We start from the raw sequence: 19,406 nt of genomic DNA on the forward strand, positions 1-19,406 counted from the left end.
TCCTCAATGGGAGATGCAGCACTGCATTCACCTTTCAATCCGCTCATCAGTGGATCTATGGCACAAGCAGTGGTTTCTCTCTTGCCCGTACACAGATAAGTGTAGTGAAAGTACCTCAGGGTGCTTCAACGACGGCGATATTTGAGAGCAAATTTCCTTTTAATAGGTACATTTCTCTAAAAGAGCTTCACAAATGGATTTGTGTGTTTAAAACATGCTTTTCCATTTGTGTACTTCTGGTTGCGATTTGTACATTGTACACTCTGGCAGGCACAAACGCTGTCCTCAGTACTTGGACCATGCCCATGTTGAAGCAGCTTTTGTGGATGGTTTACGTCCTTCTTGTGAGGACATGGCTATAGGCAAATCGTTCTCGTGGCTTGCGTTTTTTAAAAAGACCACAAGTCACATTAGCTCCTTCCCATGTAGGCCCTTATGCTTCCGTGTACAAGGCCACGGTGGTGTGCACTAAACGACAGAAAGGAGATTTGGCTGGAATGGTTCTGCTGGATGAATTCCCACTGACATCACATTCTTTCAACCGCAGTTGTTCTCCAGTAGAGTTTCTGAGTGAGTTTGGGATCGATCTCTCATTCGGAGCTCACGATGGCACTTCTGGACACCTCTGGGTGCTGTGCGTTGGTCTGAACCTGAAACACAGATGGCAGCCCTGCTTACCCAAGCAGCAGAGAGCATCAGGCTTGAGTGGATTGAGTGGAGTGACCTAGCAAATTATGCATGCCATGTGTTAGAGTATGCACTAGCTGTTTGGCACAGTTTGTTGACTGCCAATGGAGTTTAAAGACTGGGAAGGGTGCAGAAACGGGTCTGATGATATTGGGTCTAAGGTATCAAGGATATTCTGATGTCCTCTCCCTTATTGAATGTGCACACTAGCTTAGAGACGTGTCTTGTTTTTGCTAGTAAGCTATGCAAGACTAGTTTTAGGGACTGGCTACCACAACTCAGGGAGGAGCTGACAGGAGGCCAGACAAGGAACTGACAATAAACTGATAATCCCCAGATGTTGAACAGAAAAATACAGGACATCACCTATTCCCTATATGTGTAAACTTTTAAATGATTATGGTTTTTAACAAGTACGTTTTGCATTATTATGTATTTTTTATTTATTTTTTATTTTAATATGGTGTAAATTGGTTTTGACATTTATTGTAACAATTCACAATGTCCCTAATGACAAATGTCATTAGTTACCTGTAATAATGCTGTTCCAATTAATTTAGGCATGACCACTTGATTCTTTTAGATTTGTCAAACATTCACAGGATAAATAGATGTAGAGAGGATGGATGGATGCATGGATGGATGGGTAGATAGGATGGAGAGTATGGGCTTATGGATGGATGTGTGGATGGAAAGATGATAAATTGATGGATAGAATATAGATAGAGAGACGGATAGATAGATGGATGGATAGAGAGCTTGGATGGTTGGTTGGATGGATAGACATAACTAGATGGATGGATGATGAATGATAAATGGATGAATAGTATAGATAGATAGACAGGTGAATGAATGATGAATATATATACAGTGAGGATGGATGGATGGTAGGACGGATGGATGGAGAGACAAAGAATATATGTACAGAGAGTATAAACTGATGGATGGATAGACAGAGTATAGATGGATAGATAAACTTTATGTACAGTATTTTACCATTATTGAACTACATAGTGATGCCCTTATAATGACATTATGATTCTGGTAACGTTATGAGTAGTGCGGTATTTCCGCGTGTGTTCCGGTCGCTCCAGCTCACCTGACATTAGGCTGGACTTGCTTTAAGAGTGGGTTGAATTGGAGGAGTGGTCGCTGCATATATGGTCCCAATGGGTTTCCGGTCTGAACCCTCGCGCATTCCCACCACCATAAACACTCTTCAAGCCATCGTATCTTTCTCGTCTCAATGAAGAGAGAAAGCCAGGAGGGGAGGGTCCTGCTCGTGCGTGTGTATTTTCTTTAACTAGTTGACACTAGCAAGAGGAGACGGCAGCATCCTCTGTCCCGCATCTCCTCCAGAATTTTCTGTTATGCTATAAACAGACCTTCATGTGAGCGCAGAAGAATCCGCATTCCAAAAACCAACGTGTTCCATCATTTTTTTTCCCCCACGCATTTTCTCCAATGCTTTGACATCTGGAATGTGCTGTTTTCTTGCAAGCGTTGTTTCCATGCCAGCATGGGAACTGCAGTGTCCAAAAGGAAGAATCTGAGAAATGATGCGATTTCTTCGGTGGCAGCCAAAGTTAGGTGAGTGTCTGTTTTTATCTGAACTCGGTTTGGGTTCTGCACCGCATGAAGCCATTCAGCTTTGCTCATTTCTGCATTCGTACGTGTGGCTTCAGAGCTCGGCGCGCGCTGCCGCTGAAGTTACAAAACAGCGCGTGGGGATCTCAACTATCATTCATGAGAGAAAGGAAAGGTCTGCCATGGTATTTGTCTGAGCAAACGGGCCATTTGAGACCGACGTCCCGAATACGAGTGTATTTGTTATCGTTACTGTTTCATTTATCTACTGAATGCAATAAATTTCGTACATTGATGTTCACATAAAAATGACGATTTTCCTCAAAATGACATTTGTGTCATCATTTACTTTCCCACTTGTTGTTCCAGACATATATTTTGAGGGTAGTAGCCTAGATGTTTATTTTATATGCAAATAGTTAAATAAAGATAAGTCTTATAAAAAATGTCATTATAAAAGTATCATAAAAGTCTATGAGAGCCATACGATACTGAATGTGTGGCGCAGAACGAAAGCGATTTAATGAAAATATTTGATCAGAGTAGGCTACAATGAAAGAATTGGGAATGCCATGTGTGTTGAATCTTCCAGTGAATCATTGTATGTCTCTTAAGTTCATATGATGATGATCAGCTCAGTGGAAGTGAACATTATTATTGAATATCAAATTAAATATTGCTCATTTTATCATATGGTTATTGTACTATTACGGTGCTTTTGCATCCTTTGCATGTTCAGTCACCAAAAACATTCTTCAGAATTTCTTTTTATATTCAGCAAAGGAAAGTAGGCTATATCATATAAGTTTTGGGGGAAATATACTTAATATAAAGGGTCCCACAATTTTCTTATTATATACTTTCATTAATTTTGATACACTTGAGAATAGAAAAGGGAAATTTAACGTAGGTGTGAGAATGCTGTTGTAAAATCCATCTAAATCTTCTGTCTTCTTTAAGCCATCTTGACCACCTTAAGCTGGTTTGCTGGTCTAATATATTCTCGCCAATAATAACGATCAGCTTAGACCATGTTGGACCAGCTAAAGGCCAGCTACCAGCCTAAAATGGTTTTTCCAGTAAGGCAGCCTTACCAGTCATCTTGTGTGTAGATCAAGGTATTGACACTGTCCTTTACTGCTCATACACTTGCAACAGGCATGTATGCACAAGACTGACTTGATCTGTCAATCATCTGTGTCTGACTCGTGCTGGCCCTGGTTTTTCTGTCACAGTGCATTATATTATCATTGGCAAACAGACCGGCAGTCTTGTAACCAAGAGTATGATTCAGCCACCACAGGCGATCAATCAACACGTCATTCTAAGACAACATAATAGTAGCTTGATTTCATTATTATTTATCAAAAGTTCATATTGATTGCTAGTTTTGACTATACAGACCTGTTATTACATAACTAGTGTCTGTTTAGCTCTCATGTGTGTCACTTCTGACATCATTTATAAGATGGCAAGAGGTTCACCTTCTCACCCTAACATCTGGGCCAGGTTCCTCAGCGATGCTGTGAGTCATTGCATCCTTCCTGTTTACATGCCAAATGGATTTTGATTGTTGCATTCGAGCAGAAAAATTTGCAGCTGTCAATTCTCGTAGATAGAGGTCATTGAAATGACCCTGTCTAAATCCAGCAGTAGGTGTAAAGCATTCAGGCAGGGATTGAAGTGATGAATGGGATGGCATTCCTTTACCTTGGTGCATTTATGTGTGTGTCATAAGCCTGAGCTGTTCAGTATGCAGGGCAGGTATATCAGTGCAAACGGCTTTGCATGCTGAGTAGAAATGACCGATGTAACGGTAAACAGAATCCTTAATAGATACAACATGTTAACAGCATAAGACACTCTCATACATAGTTTAGAATTATGCATTATTAGCGATATTAATGTAAATGCATGAGGAATTTACATACTGTATGCTGAACATATGAACCTTTTTGATTAATCATGACCAGTTAATTAATGAAAGTTTTTGTAGATTAGCTGTAGGGCTGTAGTTCTCAATTGGGAACCGGGACCCACGGGTGTCCGTACACTTACTGTTTAAGGGGGCTGAAAGATGACTTAAAATTATACAAACTTAAACTGCAAAAAAATCACGATTTTAGCTGACATCATATTCCTTATTATAATTTTTTATTTTATTTTATTTTAAAGTACCATGAATCTCTTGATCTGGAGTTTTACCATTTTTATGTATCTAAAATTATTTAATTATTATTGTAGTATATTAACTCTGAATAAATAATGGGCAGCTTTGTTGGAAATATTGCAAATATTCTGTTGGCCTTCAAATCTTGGAGTCAAAAAGGGAATCGCTGCTCCATCTCTATCAACACAAACAAAAGAGCCTCTAAAATACCTTGAATTGAAATGAAAGCATTGGAGTAATCAGACAGTATTCAGACTTCAGATGTGGACATGCCCTGAAGGAAGAAACTGCTCATTTGCAAAGGAATTAGTCACTGGCCTGTGGCAGTTGTTACTGTTATTATAGCTTGTAAATTATAGTGTTTTTGAGCAAAGAAAGAGGTGTTGAATAATTGTCAGCCAAAGCTGAATTGAAATCATTGTCATATTGTGATTAGTTGACTGTCAAAGAAATGGCTTTTATGTCAAAAGCTAGTCTTTCTCAACACAGATTAGAATAACGTGTACTCTTTGTGCTCACTTGCTATTGAACCTTCCTTTCACCCCCTGGATTCAGCATTGTCCGGGGGACTGTTGCACCTTGTGAAGGCGGTCTCTGGTAATCTCCTCTCCTTCAGACACTGTGTCATGATCATTGAGCTGTTCAGAAGTGAAATCTGTAGGTGGACCATGTTCTATGAATACACACAGGATCAGTGGTACCCAGGCCCACTCCGACACACTACAGAACAGCCTGTTCTACTTTTAAATTCTTCTCAGCTTGGCCACATCATGCATTTGTAGTAGTTTTCTCTGAATAGCCCTTCTGAGCTGGTAACTAAAGATTGCAGGTTTGAACCCCCGAGTGGGTTATTTTTAAAAGGATGGTTTACCCAAAAATGTGAATTATTTAATAATTTACTCACCAGATGTCATTCATTCCGAATCAGTGATACCTGTATTTTAGTATCAGTGAGATGCTATTACAGTTTGTTAATGTTTTCATTTCGATTTTTATTATTCTATTTTCATTTAAATTTTAGTTAAAACATTGAATAATTTGGTTGTGTTTTTTTAGTTTTTGTAGTTTTTAAATATGTAGGTTTTTATTAATTTACATTTCAGTTTGCTATTTTAGTACATTAAAATTTAACTAAAAGTAAATTAGATGTTATCTTGTCAACTGAAATTATACCTTTATACATATAATATATATATATATATATATATATATATATATACATATATATATATATATATATATATATATATATATATATATATATATATATATATACATATACATATACATATACATATATACATATACATATATATATAATTTTATCTCAGGTGATAAAAATATTTTTTTATGATTTTAGTTTGATGTATTTAATTATAATAACCTTGTTCCAAATCTGCATTGTGTTTCTATCTTCCACAAAAGGAGATATTTTGAAGAATGTTATAGGATCCAAACAACTTTGACTTTCACTGAATGGACATTAATTCATGACACACTTTTCACTTTTGGGTGAACTGTCCCTTTTAGCTTTCAGCATTGTTTATATATAAATAACTATTGGTCCTAGCTCTGTAGCAATAAATATTATTTTCTTCTAAGAATCACTTCATATGACTTGGGTTCTTCCTGTTGGTCTTTCTTTTTTGTGTATGTGTTTCTGAGTCATTTTTAGGCTGAATGCTTTCAGGGCCACTGGGTCAGCATGGAGAGCCTGGTCTGTACAGTGTTTGTATGCTAATCATGAGCGATCTGCATTGTTCCACTTGATGCTCATCCACTGATTTATGAGCTGAGAGGCTGAGTCACCGGCTATGCTATCACGCCGTCTCATCTCTATAGATACATGCATATTTCTATTTTGTGAATCCTTTGGGTTTTAGTTAAGGTGTGAATTCGTAAGGTTTAAGTGTTCCGGAAAATTCAGAGATCCATTTGTTATTCTTTTGCTGTACTGTTTATAGTGTGTATCCTTAATATCAGAATAGAAAATAGGCATAGCAGAATTAAAAGAAGATGTTAATAAGGGATAAGATTCTTAAAATCACAACTGAATGTTGTGTACTGGCTGAGCGTTCAGTGAGATATCACGCTATTTTGAGGTTATGAGTGTTTTGTGTGGTGTGAAAACTTCTCAAAACAGCCGTATTATAAGTTATTTTACTGGAAAAAAAAACATATAAGAAGTAAAAACTTTTTTTTTTTTAGAATATTTTTTTAATTGCATTTATTACTCTATTGTTCTTTAAGCATAAATATACAAAACTAAACTATTGAGGTTTATTATGCTTAAAACAGGAACAGATTATTTGCCAGTGGGTAGGAAAAAGCAAGTTTAATTTAAGGTATTACCTGAAAACATGTCTTATTATCTTACACAGTTTTGCCTATTTTTAAATGTATTTTATCTTAATGATTTTTTAACGCTTTTGAGGTGATTTTTAAAATGACTTTCTTTTCCATTATAATGGAGAGACCCCGAGCCAAAATTGAAATTAGGAAGGTTTATTTATTTATTTTTTGCTGGAAACATGAGAAATTCTTTACTCAACCTCTTTGAGAGCCTTAAGGCTGCTGTCAGCTGAAGAGTTTGTGCAGTGTAATCTCTAACTCTGGCACTTAAAACAGACACAGAAATCCATTGACCTATATGGGACCTTTTAAGGAAGCATCCCAAATATTCTCTCACGCCTTCAGTCTCTGAAGAGACTGTTTTTCTTTAAGCCTAGTCTGAGCAATCGAGTGGAAAGTGAGGCTCTTTTCAGTGTGTTTTTATTCCCTGTAGACTGATGAGATCGGACTCATTGATCTATGGATCTTGGATTAATCTGCCAAATGCTGGCATTTCAGATATGCTCATAGACTCCCAGAAAGGATCTAGAGCTGCAACCTTCCAAGTCAACCTCCTTGTAACATATTATAAATAGCTTGTATTTTCATATTATATATCAAAACAGGGTATTTATGAAGATTTTTTATATATAGCTTTGGGTCTTTTTTTGGCACTGTCCACAGAGGCCATTTAATAACACTGCTGAAACACCAGCTAAATTAGATCAGCTGGTGGCCATCTTCAATGAACAAATTGCAGTCTATAATGTACATTGTAGACATGTTGATTTTGGCTATACCCATCATAGCTGGTAAAGCTGGTCTGCATGCAACTATAACAAGCTTAACAAAATGAGAACGTTTGAATTATTAATATGACAGTTTATGACAATCAAGTTCCAAATGTATTTCGTATTACTGATAAACTGATATATCAGACAATATAAGCATCAGTCAATAACCATATCCACTTGGACAATTAACAGCATATTTTATATTAATTTCTATTAACAACATTATGAATGAATGATAAACTGTAATTTTTTTATTGATTAGATGTTGATAAAATAAGTTTTCTTTGTTTATTTCAAATCATTTTGGAACAAATAATGTAATTCAAATGTTAGGGGGTCAGTGAGATATTTTCTAATGTTTTGAAATAAGTTTCTTTCGATCTCTTATTCTTATTTCTTTCGATAAATTATAATTTAAATTAATTTTTTTACTATATTTTAAAATGTTACTCCTGTGATTGAAAAGCTGATTTTTAATCTCCAGAGTTCAGTGTCACATGATCCTTCAGAAAACATTCTTATATGCTGATTCGGTGCTCAAGAAACATTTCTTATTATTATTATCAATTTTGAAATCAGCTGTGCTACTTAATATTGTTGTTAAAAAAGTGATTCATTTTTTTAAATAGAATTTTTAGCATTCTAAATGCCTTTAATTGTGACCTATATATATATATATATATATATAAAAATTTTTTTTTTTTTTTTTTTGAAATCATATTGATTGACCTCTGTTTTTGACCTCTATATTTTAAGTATTCTAAAACCATTTGATAGTTTTCTGTAAGGACGGGACTGAAATTAAAAATAATTAATAATAAAATAAAATAAAATAAAATAAAATAAAATAATAATTAAAAATAAAAATTTCTCATGCTGAGTTCCACAGGAACAGATTTGGAACAACAAGAGGGTACAGAAGTAAATAATGACAGAATTTTTCTTTTTGGGTGAACTTTTTCAGTATAGGTAAGACTTGACAAATCCCATTTTATCCAAATGTTTAAAGAACAAATCCTAGATGATACCTCTCACTATGCAAAACCGCTTACGGTAATTGTCTGCCTTAAAGTTTTAACATTATTAATTATACATCTTTGTGAAGAGACTCTACATTACATACTTATATAAGAAGTCTGTCGGAACATGCTGCATCTCCCCGTCCCTTCACTTCCTGCTCTATTTATTGTCTGGTAGCAGAGATGAGATTGTGTCCTGTAATTAGTCTGACCGTTTGAGATAATGCAGATCTCAGGATGACTCTGACGCTCTGTGATTACGCCTTTGACATTGTTGTCTCTGCTGTTATGCAAGAGAGAGAGAAAAGGGTCGAGTGAGAGTTGAAGATAGTGTACGCTCAGGGCGAAGGAGGGTTCCAGGCATCATTAAGCCTGGCTCTCAAACCATGGAAGAGGGAGGAGGGTGACATTTTAATCTGTGGTCTGTGCTGAAGCGCAGGTCCCATATGCTGTGCAAACACGCACTACAAGAACATGCCATTAGCTGTGCTGCAGTTTTTACTAGCTCCGAATATATCAGAGGAAAATGTGTCCGAAGGATCAGAAATGCTTGACTGTTAGTGGTCCCCGGGCTCATATTCAATTCATGTTATCCACTCACCTTATAATTGTCCTCAAGGATCTGCCTGAATTAAATGCATAAAGATCTCTGGGAAAAGTGCCAGTGAAGTGCATGAATGGTGAAGTGTCTTAAAAAGAAGACGTTGCAGTCTAGACCATCAAGTTTACCTAAATCTTTTCGGATTTACGGTAAAGGAATAGTTTATCCAAACATTTTCCGAAAATGTACTCACCCTAAGGCCATTCAAGATGTAGAAGAGTTTGCTTCTTCATCAGAACAGATATGGATACATTTTGCATTACATCACTTGCTCACAGAAGGATCCTCTGCAGTCAAGTCACCTTTATTTATATAGCGCTTTTAAGAATTCTGATTGAGACAAAGCAACTGAACAGCATTAAATAGGAAAATAGTATGTCAATAATGCAAAAAGGCAGTTCATCATTGCATTCAGTGATGTCATCATCCAGCTCAGTTCAGTTTAAATAGTATCTGTGCAATTGAGTCTATGATATATGTCAGAAAGACCATCAGCTGGAATTAATTTCCGTTCCGGGTGGTCTTTCTGACAATATCGCTGGAAATTAAGTGTCCCCAACTAAGCACGCCAGAGGTGACAGCGGCAAGGAACCAAATCTCCATCTGTGGCAGAAAGGAGAAAAACCTTGGGAGAAACCAGGCTCAGTAGTGGGGCCAGTTCTCCTCTGGCCAGACGAAACCAGCAGTTCAATTCCAGGAAGTGAATGGGTGCCGTCAGAATTAAAGTCCAAACAGCTGACGAAAACATGACAGTAATCCACAAGTAATACATACGACTCCAGTCCATCAATTAACATATTGTGAAGTGAAAAGCTGTGTGTTTGTAAGAAACAAATCCATCATCCAAGGCGTATTATCCTTAAACTGTCACTTCTGGTCAAAATACCAGTCCATAACATTTCTTACAGTGAAAGTCCATCCCCTATTGTCCTCTCACATCAAAATCCACCAATCCACAGTTTGGACTGTTTTAACTTGTAACCAGTGCTTGATCTGTGCGTATTTTTCTCCTGATTCAGATTAAATGACTTTTTCACTGAAGAAAACAACATTACAGATACAGGACAAGAAATGTCTTGATGGATTCATTTCTTACAAACTTGCAGAAGCGATTCATTGATAGATTGGAGTTGTACGGATTACTTGTGGATTATTGTGATGTTTTATCAGCTGTTTAGGCTCTTATTCTGACGGCACTCATTCACTGCAGAGGATCCATTGCTGGAGCAAGTGACGTAATGCAAAAATTTCTCCAAATCTGTTCCAGTGAAGAAACAAACCCATCTACATGCTGGATGGCCTAAAGGTGATACATTTTTTAGCAAATTTTTATTTCGGGTTGAACTATTCCTTTAATTACGAGACCTTTCTATCTTTTAACATTAGCATTAATCTCAATGGTAGATGCTTGGCTGGTGTGATTGATTTGAAATCTGCCATATTTGCTCATGTTTTCAGCTCTTAATAAATTATGTTAAATGCTGTAAATGGCATGTGATTAATTTAAACTGATTTGGTGTAAAAACAGCAACAGTGGTGTACTGCATTATGACAGTTCTGTATTTGAGAGTGGCTTCAGGTATGAATTTTCTAGTGTGTGCATGTTTCATGCATGAGTGCCTGCTGTGTGTGTGTGTGTGTGTGTGTGTGTGTGTGTGTGTGTGTGTGTGTGTGTGTGTGTGTGTGTGTGTGTGTGTGTGTGTGAATGTGTCTGAATGCACTGTCATGGATTCCGTCTCCTCCTACTGTGCTCATTTTTTTTTTGTGCTGCTTCTGTTGAGTATCATGCTTTTATGTGCTGCTTCTGTTGAGTAACACTGCTGAAAGCAAAGAGATAGAAAGAGCTCTAAAGCATTTGCAGTGAGAACTCTTCTCTAAATGATCCTGCTGTCCCAAACCTCTGTGGCTTACTTTCTTCTGTGGTGTTCAATGAAAGTACTTAAGGGTTCAGAGTTTTTTGGACGCCACAGATTATCATTTTATAGATAAAATACATTTGAAATGACATAACATTGAGCAAATTATCCATTCATTCACTGTGTTCCATTCTAATATGTTTAAATATGTCATTTATTGCTATGGTGGCAAAGCTGAATTTTCAGCAGCCCTTCACATGATTCTTTAGTAATCAATCTAATATGCTGACTTGCTGCTAGAGTAACATTTCGTATTAATTAATAAAATTAATTTCAAAAGAAAAGAAACTGAAAAAAACTTTTAAACAGGAGTGTATTGGTTCTATTTTCATGAGAAATTCATGACTATTAAGCAAACCTACCCAAAATACTGTAGTACAAAAAAAACATAAGACAAAATTGAGTATCTATTAAAAAAAATTGCCATTGAAAATAATAATTACACACAACAACAACAATGTGCACAGTTACAGAAATGTAGACTTTGTGTGTGTGTGTTAGTTTTATTATAAATGGTGGAAAGAATGTTTGTGGATCTCAGACTGGAAATGACTCTGTATTGAATTCCACCAGTTTCTCGCATCTTCTTCGACCGTATTTCATCCATTTTCATGTTTAATGTTCCTCTCGGCTCTTTTTTCCCCCCACCTATCTTATCTGTTTCTCTGACCCTCTGGAGTCACAGCCTCAAAACACACAAATTTACATTTTTGCAGTTTTTCCTCTTCTTGCTTCATCTTCGGTCACTTTCTGGAAGCATGCTGACTTCTTTTTATTATTAATTATTTCATTTTCACCTAGTGGCTCCTCTTTTAGTTTTCTCGCTTTAATCATTACCCATTTTCTTGACCTCCCTCTCTTTCGCTCCCCTTCCTTCCTTCTTTCTTATCTTTCTGTATTTCTTCTGATATTTTATTAATATGATAATTCCCTCAGCTTGGGATGTCTGGCTGATGTTAATCAAAGGAGCTAACAAAAAACGAAGCAGTGTAAAATTTTTGCACACAAGAGCAGATAGATTTTATTTTACATTTATTTTTGTATTTGTATTTATTTGTATATATATATATTTTATATATACACACGTATATGTGTGTGTGTGTGTGTGTGTGTTAATGTCGCTAAGGAAATGTTCACTTAAATTTTACAGCTCAGTGAAACAATCCAATATTCAAATTTTATTTATTTATATATGAATAGTATAGATGATAGTATATATTATAAAAATATGTTTTTATGCCCAATTAAGCATCACCCTGTTAGCTTAGCAACTTAATAACATCAAATCAAATCTAAATTTGGTGCGTCATCCTCATTTATCAGTTAGGATGCACCCTTTGTAGTAAGCTACCTATGAATGCTTACTGCATTCCCCAGCTCTTCAGGTCAAGTATGTGGCTCTTCAGACTGAACTGGCATTCCAATTAACCCTATTGCATTGGAGGATGCTTGTTGAATAATTTACAGCGCTGTCACAAAAATGTCATGTTGTTGAACATTACGTCAGGAAAGCTGAGGGCGACTGCGAGCCAGCCACCAGGGATTCCTGTGGAACGATCCCAGGGCGTGTGACAGCTTCTGAGGAGGAGGTTGCAATATTGAGCTCGGAGTGGGTTTTCCATGCGTGGGGAATGGATGTGATTATGTGTGGCCATATATTTTGTGTAGAAAATGTTCATTAGATACATTAAAGGTGTAAGGCATATGTTGGTGCCGGCAAATATTTGTCTGTGTGGCGAAACGGGTTCAGGCAAAGCATATTAAGGAGTCATCCATTATGTCTCCTACAAGATTGAATCAGCTTCCCGAAAAGCAGTGACTCACCCGGAGATTTACACAGTTGTGTGTGCCAAAGCCACCGTATGCAGAACAGAATAAGCTGTTGTTTGCTTATTATTGAGGCGTCAATATGCGCTTATGAAATGTGACCCGCCAGAGTCCCTTTGGTTATACTGGCTTCATTATTTATTCAAATCTTAATGGTCTATTCTGACTGACTAAATCATTTCCCACAATTCTCAGTCGGTGTTATCGATTGTTACTGATGAAACCCCCTCAGGCCTGAACTAATTAGTGTTTCTCTTTCTGTCTCTTTGATTCCTGCTGTTTTTCGATGGGCCAGTGGTGACAAATATCTCCTGTGGGAAGCGTTGTGACGTTCGTTTCGCAGTTTTTATGCATTTTCTCGCTCTCTCCATCTCTGACGCACTCACTTTATAGCTGCCTGTGAATTAAGTTTCAGATTAGTGCTTACTTTGATGCTTTAGTATGAATGAGGTTTTAAGCATCTCTTGAGGTTATCGAGCTGATCATTTGCATCACTGTTATTCATGAGCCTTTCATTCAAACCAATCAAAGCTGTTATCATGTTCTAATGAAGATAATTTTCGGTATGTTTGAGAGAAACTCATGCAGACATTGTATACTCATTTTTAACCATATTTATTTTATTGTACTGTAGTTGACATAATATATATATATATATATATATATATATATATATATATATATATATATATATATATTATTCCTATTTAAAAATTATTATTTTATTATAATTGTTGACATTTCCTGCAGCATGGCATGCTATACTAATTTTAATATTTATTATAATTATTATTATTATTATTATTATTATTATTATTATTATTATTAGATGTTATTAGATATTACATGACCTGCAGTGAAATTAGACTAATTTTAAATCATTTTTCTTAATTTTTTTACATTTATTATATTATTATTAGTATATTCTTATTTTTCTATTATTTTGTTATGATTTATAAAAAAATGTATTATGCATGCAGTTTTTTATGACTTTAGAACTAAAAATGGTGATCAGAAATGGTAAAAGAAATGCTGACACCTGACAGTCATGTTAAGTTTCACAGTTGTTTTATTATATATGTAGTTATTTAATTATTATAAATTTATATATTCACATCCATATTTCTACATGCTTAATATCTTTGTTTGTCCCTTATCAAATCCATCGTTCTCTCACTTCCTTCCTCTTGGACTGGAAAGATAAAAACGCTACATCTGAATCTGTGGGTGGCTCTGAAATTCAAAGCAACCAATAACATTTACACAGTGTGTGTGTCTCTGTTCCTTCTCCTCGTCCTCATCCTCCTCCTCTCTCTTTCTCCCTTCCTCTCCCCACTCTTGTTTTCCAACCTTTCTTTCTGCCATATGCCCTCTTTTTCACAGTCACATGCATTTCCACATGCCTGCCCCTATTATAGCCTTCACACTGCAGAAGATGAGCCACATTCTTAAGTTTGAGGAGTCCGGCTTTCAAACCTCCTGATGCAGACAGCTGCCACATGCAGAGCATTACATATATCCCTGTGAAAGCCCTTTATACCCGAGTCTGGTGTCAGCTTAGCAGGTGACATTAAGAGGCTAAGAGTAGTCCGCATTGGGCCTGTCATTTCTTAAAATGAAAAAGAAGTGAGAGAAACTGACAGCCGGATCCGGAAGCAGGAAGAGGTAATGACATAAGGAACTATATATATTCTATCAAGAAGTGCTTTATCGTGTTCATTTGTGGGGAAAATGGTTATTTAAAGGGGGCCATGTCATCAGTTTTTCATTACGTTTTTGCATTAGTTTGCATTAATGCTTTCTTGAATGCTCTGACATTCTCTTTTAAAAGAGAAATTGTGATGGGGTTAATTCATTAAAACAGGATTTTAGTTATGAAAGGATTGCAGTAAATGTTAAATACAATCATTTGCTGACAGGGTCGCTGGATGTTGCACTGCTGGATTACACTGTGTGATGCTTCTGTGGTTTTGTAGCCTGATGTCTGAGCTGATTTTAGGAGAAAATGTGTGGAATTTTACAGAATGGATTTCACATAGTGAAATGAAATCTGAGCCGAGAGTACTTTTGTATTATGTTTTTTTTATTATTATTATTAAAATATTATTTATCTATACATCTTCATTATAACAATGAGTCTGTAATGATTCTAAATGACTTTTCAGAAACCTTAAAGGGATAGTTCACTGAAAAAAAAAATTTGATTCAGTAACTGCTCCGACTGATTCATGAGTTAATTTGATGAAATATTTGTCAGACTGATTCAAGCCTGTAACTGGTTTGTGAGTCTTTTTGAATGATTCATAAATAGAACCAAGTCATCTGTTTGTGACTTCACAGCATGCGTGCCTAACGCTCTCCTTCATCCATGACTGTATTTACAATGTGGGCCTGCCAATGACAAATGTGTGTGTGTTTTTTTGCAGAGCAGCTCGTGCATTTGGAGAGTATCTTCACACCCATCCTGAGAACTGCAACGGATCAGGTCAGTTATTTCCAGTCCTCTGTCTTTCTGCTCTTCTTTTTTCCAGTCCACTTAGAGCCTGTGATGTTCTCAGACTCCAGGCACATTCATGTTTCATGAAGAACTGTGCCATTTCTTAATGTAGCGTGTGTTACCTCATCTGTCTTTTTCTCTGTCTTTTTCTCACTTGGTCCTCTCTCTTTCTTTTGTCATCTGTCCTAATGTTTGATTTGAAGATCACCTACTGTCTGACACCCTCGTTGGCCAAGACACTGACTCCCCAGACAGCCTGTGCACTCAGAACAACAACTTCCATAGCTGCACCCACCAGGGCGACCCCAGCTTGATCAATCCTGCCCTGGGCCTTCTAGAACCTCCACCTCCGGCAGCTTCCTCCAAGAGCCGGCTGTCCCTAGAGCGCAGCTTTTCAGCAGAGGAGGACCAGCAGAAGTGCGTGGAGTGTTCCCTGCAGCCTGCTCGGGTCTACACCATCACCGGAGAGAGCGGCATGCTGGGAACCAGCAGGGGAAGCAAGGAGAACCTGGAGCTCGAGGTCTTGAAAGGGGCGCAGGAGGCATGTCATGCCCAAGCGCTTGCCCAGCTTTCTACATCCTCCAACTCGTCTTCTCCTACCCAGCACCACCACCGCCACCATGGAAGTGGAAGCGGAAGTAGATCTGGAAACCAGCAACACAGCAACCCATATCATGGCAACCACCATCACAGCAACACCAGCGCAAGTGGAACCAGTGGCGGAAATGGTGGAACAAACCCCCACCAGCACATCTCCAGTGGGGGAACGTCGCACCATCAACACGGGGTGCCCCATCACCACCACCTTTCACAGCCTCTGCAGAGCTCGGTCAGCGCACACAACATCCGAGGCTGGGGGGAGGGAAAGGACTGCGGCCTGGTGTGTGAGGCCTGTCCCGGGGCTCCCTCGCGTAGTCAGGGCTCCCTTGACCTGGAAAGCAGCACCCGAGAGGCAGGCAAGCAGCGCCGGCCACCACTTGAGCGGATGTGCAGTGTGGACCGCATGACTGGGCTGGAGCGAGGTGAGAGGGGGAGAGCGACGGGGAGAGAAAGAGAGAGAGAGGCTCTGGCCGAGGGGAAGGGGTGGGGTTCAGCCAACAACAGGGGCGTCGATGTGTTCGATGTGCCGTGGTCTGTATTTTTCCACTCTCCTGTGTCTCTCTCCTCTCTCCTGTGTGTTTCTTTTGTGCTCTCTCCCTCTGTGGGGCGGACCATGTGTGTATGTTGTGGCTGGTGGATCTTCACACAGTGGCCCCAGAAAGTATTTGGACACTTAAACTACACTTAATGGAATGTTTCAGATTCAGATCTAAAGCTGAATCAACAGCATTTTGGCATGATATTGATCACTAATTCAGATTTTTTTTTATTCAAAAACAAGCAAAGATTGTAGTTAGTGAGGCCCTTGCTGATATTAAATGAAGTCCTGAAATGCATATGGCAGATACTTTTTTCCCAATTGCATCTGGTATCAATTGTATTTAAGATATACAATTATCATCAGTTCATACATACTTTGGGAATTGAACCCATGACCTTGGTGTTGTTACCACTATGCTCTACTGCTTGAGCTACAGGAATAGAAAAAATGCTCTTATTTTAGCCAGTGTTGTTGGACAGCAATGATACTTGATTGATTATGCTCATACATGTTAACATGAGGCTAGTCAGACTATTAGTTCATGCATTCCTTGGGAATCAAACCCATGACCTTACCGTTACCATTCTCTATTGTTTAAGCTACGGGAATAAAACGCTTTTAGTTTAGTCACATATACAGTACAGCCATGGTACTTCAGTGTTATTGATTAGATTGGTGTGGTGGACTTTTCTGAGTGTGGCTTATGTGTCCAAGTACTTTTTGTTTGTTCAGTTTGACACAATCCATATATTCTGATATATAATTTCAACTATACTAATGTTATCCCTTATGTCTGTTTCTAACCAGAAGATAACAGTTGGTTCCCTAAAGAGAGCATGTTCAGCTTTCAGACTGCTACAACGACCATGCAGGCGTGAGTACTCACTCCATTACACACATACTCACACTGAAGTTTGAAGCCTATATTGACCTCAAGTACAGATGGCATAACAGGTGTCTCGCCACAAACACTCATTCATTTAGTGACATTTACTGTCAAACTGACTCAGAGAGCCATCAAGTACATGATGACCACACACACTTTCTTCAAACATGGTTGTTATCTAAGCTTTCTCTCTGTCTTCTTCTCTTCTTTTTTGTCTGCCTGACCTCACCGCTCTACAGGATTTCGTGAGTATCCCTTTTGTACCTTTTAAATGTCACAAAATGACAGTGAGTGATGTCAAACACTAGCTTCTCCAGCACTGCCTACCCTGCCATCCCTTCAGTCTTACCAATTTAGCTCTATTTACTATATGCAACAGTGTTTGAAATAAATAAGAAATACAAGAAAAAAAATATATATATTCCTATCCGGATGGGATTATGTAACCCCTCTCTCCCGGGTCCTCACCGCCGCATCTCCTTCTCATTCCGAGTGGTTTTCGAATTCAGGTTTCTGGCATGGAAGGCAGACACACTAACTAGGAATATTTGTTGTTGTAGTATTTTTTTTTCTTGTATTTCTTATTTATTTCAAACACTTTCAAATATTGTAAAGACTGCAGCCACTAGGGCATCTCTTGAGATCAGGGGAGTGAGGTTTACCTGCACAGCACTTACTTACGGGCCTCTGTTACACTCACGCCCCTAAACCTAACTCCCATCCGGGTCACGGCACCAATGTAACCTTTCTCTCCCGTGTCCTCACCGCCACACCTCGTTCTTGTTCCGAGTGGGTCTCAAACCACTGCCATTTCACCAATGTCAAGTTGATGAAACTGAAGTAAAATGGTTTTACATTGATGTATAAATGAAGCACAATGCGATTAGATTGAAAACCTGAAGTAGAGATTGATGCTGTTGCTTTAGTGGTGTGATATGCAGCAGTGCATTTAAATTCGGGATATGGCTTAGAAAAACATTTGATAGGCTGGTCTGGATAATTCTGATTACCTCAGCCAGAGACACACATTGTCTTGGATGGCTTAGAAATGCTGACAGATGATGATGTCGATCATTTTTGATCAACTAGAAATGTTAAGAGTCCCTCATCTATCTATCTATCTATCTATCTATCTATCTACACACCTATGTCTATGGCTGTCGTTCTATCTGAAGCAAAGAGATATGTATCAATTTCAATATAGATATTTTGTCTGAGGACATGGCACGTTCATTATTCTTAGACATGAACCACCTTAAGCAGTTTAGCCTTCAATTTGCTGTGTAGTTGGGCTGAGATGAGAGTCAGATTCGAAGGCTTACCTCCATGGTTACAACACATCTTGAAATTGCTTTTTGCCTCACTGCCACAAACCAACTTACTGTTGTGAAACCAAGGTGTGACTGAACTATGCAAGTTGAGAGGAAAATTGCAATTGTTTTCAACCTCAGAAATAGTTTTAATTTTTATTTTTTTTGGAAGAAAAATGGTCCAACCGATGTGCAAAATAAATTCTAGACATTTTCAATGCTAAATATAATTAGCAATGTTCAGAGTAATACACATATTAAAATGCAAATTAATTAAAATGCTTTTTAACTATATCACAGACTTTTCTGCACTGATTCACAGTGCAACCTTTGCCAGCTGGTTATTTAATAATATAGTTGTAATACTAATTTGGTTACTGAAGAAAAAAAAAACATGTTAAATGCAAAAAAAATTATTAAAAAGTGATAATTGATATTTGAGGTATATGAAATATTAATAAAAAAGTATTAGTTTTTCATCTCTTTTCAAAATTTGCTTGCATTTTAACCACACCGAATTGCAGCTTCTCCCAACTGGTTATATTAGCAGTTGATTGAATCAGTAAGTGGTAATCATAATTACCTGCTTTTCAGCCAATCAGTTTTAACTACTGGATGAGCATTATATCACCTAATTAAT

The 19,406-nt window shown here is 37.6% G+C and overlaps 1 protein-coding gene across 2 annotated transcripts in view; it reads left to right on the forward strand.

Annotated features, from left to right (window-relative positions):
- The first annotated feature begins 1,713 nt into the window (after positions 1–1,713).
- LOC113064133 (NMDA receptor synaptonuclear signaling and neuronal migration factor-like) overlaps positions 1,714–19,406 on the forward strand; it is a 32,267-nt gene continuing 14,574 nt past the window's right edge. The window contains exons 1-5 of one of the 2 annotated variants that reach the window (XM_026234718.1): positions 1,714–2,277; positions 15,359–15,417; positions 15,633–16,451; positions 17,378–17,444; positions 17,696–17,701. In XM_026234718.1, coding sequence (XP_026090503.1) covers positions 2,207–2,277; positions 15,359–15,417; positions 15,633–16,451; positions 17,378–17,444; positions 17,696–17,701 — 1,022 coding nt within the window. In that variant the 5' untranslated portion in view covers positions 1,714–2,206. The remainder of the gene's footprint in view (positions 2,278–15,358; positions 15,418–15,632; positions 16,452–17,377; positions 17,445–17,695; positions 17,702–19,406) is intronic. The other variant, XM_026234719.1, reaches the window with a different exon arrangement.

Source organism: Carassius auratus, chromosome 46 (genome assembly GCF_003368295.1).
Source record: "Carassius auratus strain Wakin chromosome 46, ASM336829v1, whole genome shotgun sequence".
Taxonomy (NCBI): domain Eukaryota; kingdom Metazoa; phylum Chordata; class Actinopteri; order Cypriniformes; family Cyprinidae; genus Carassius; species Carassius auratus.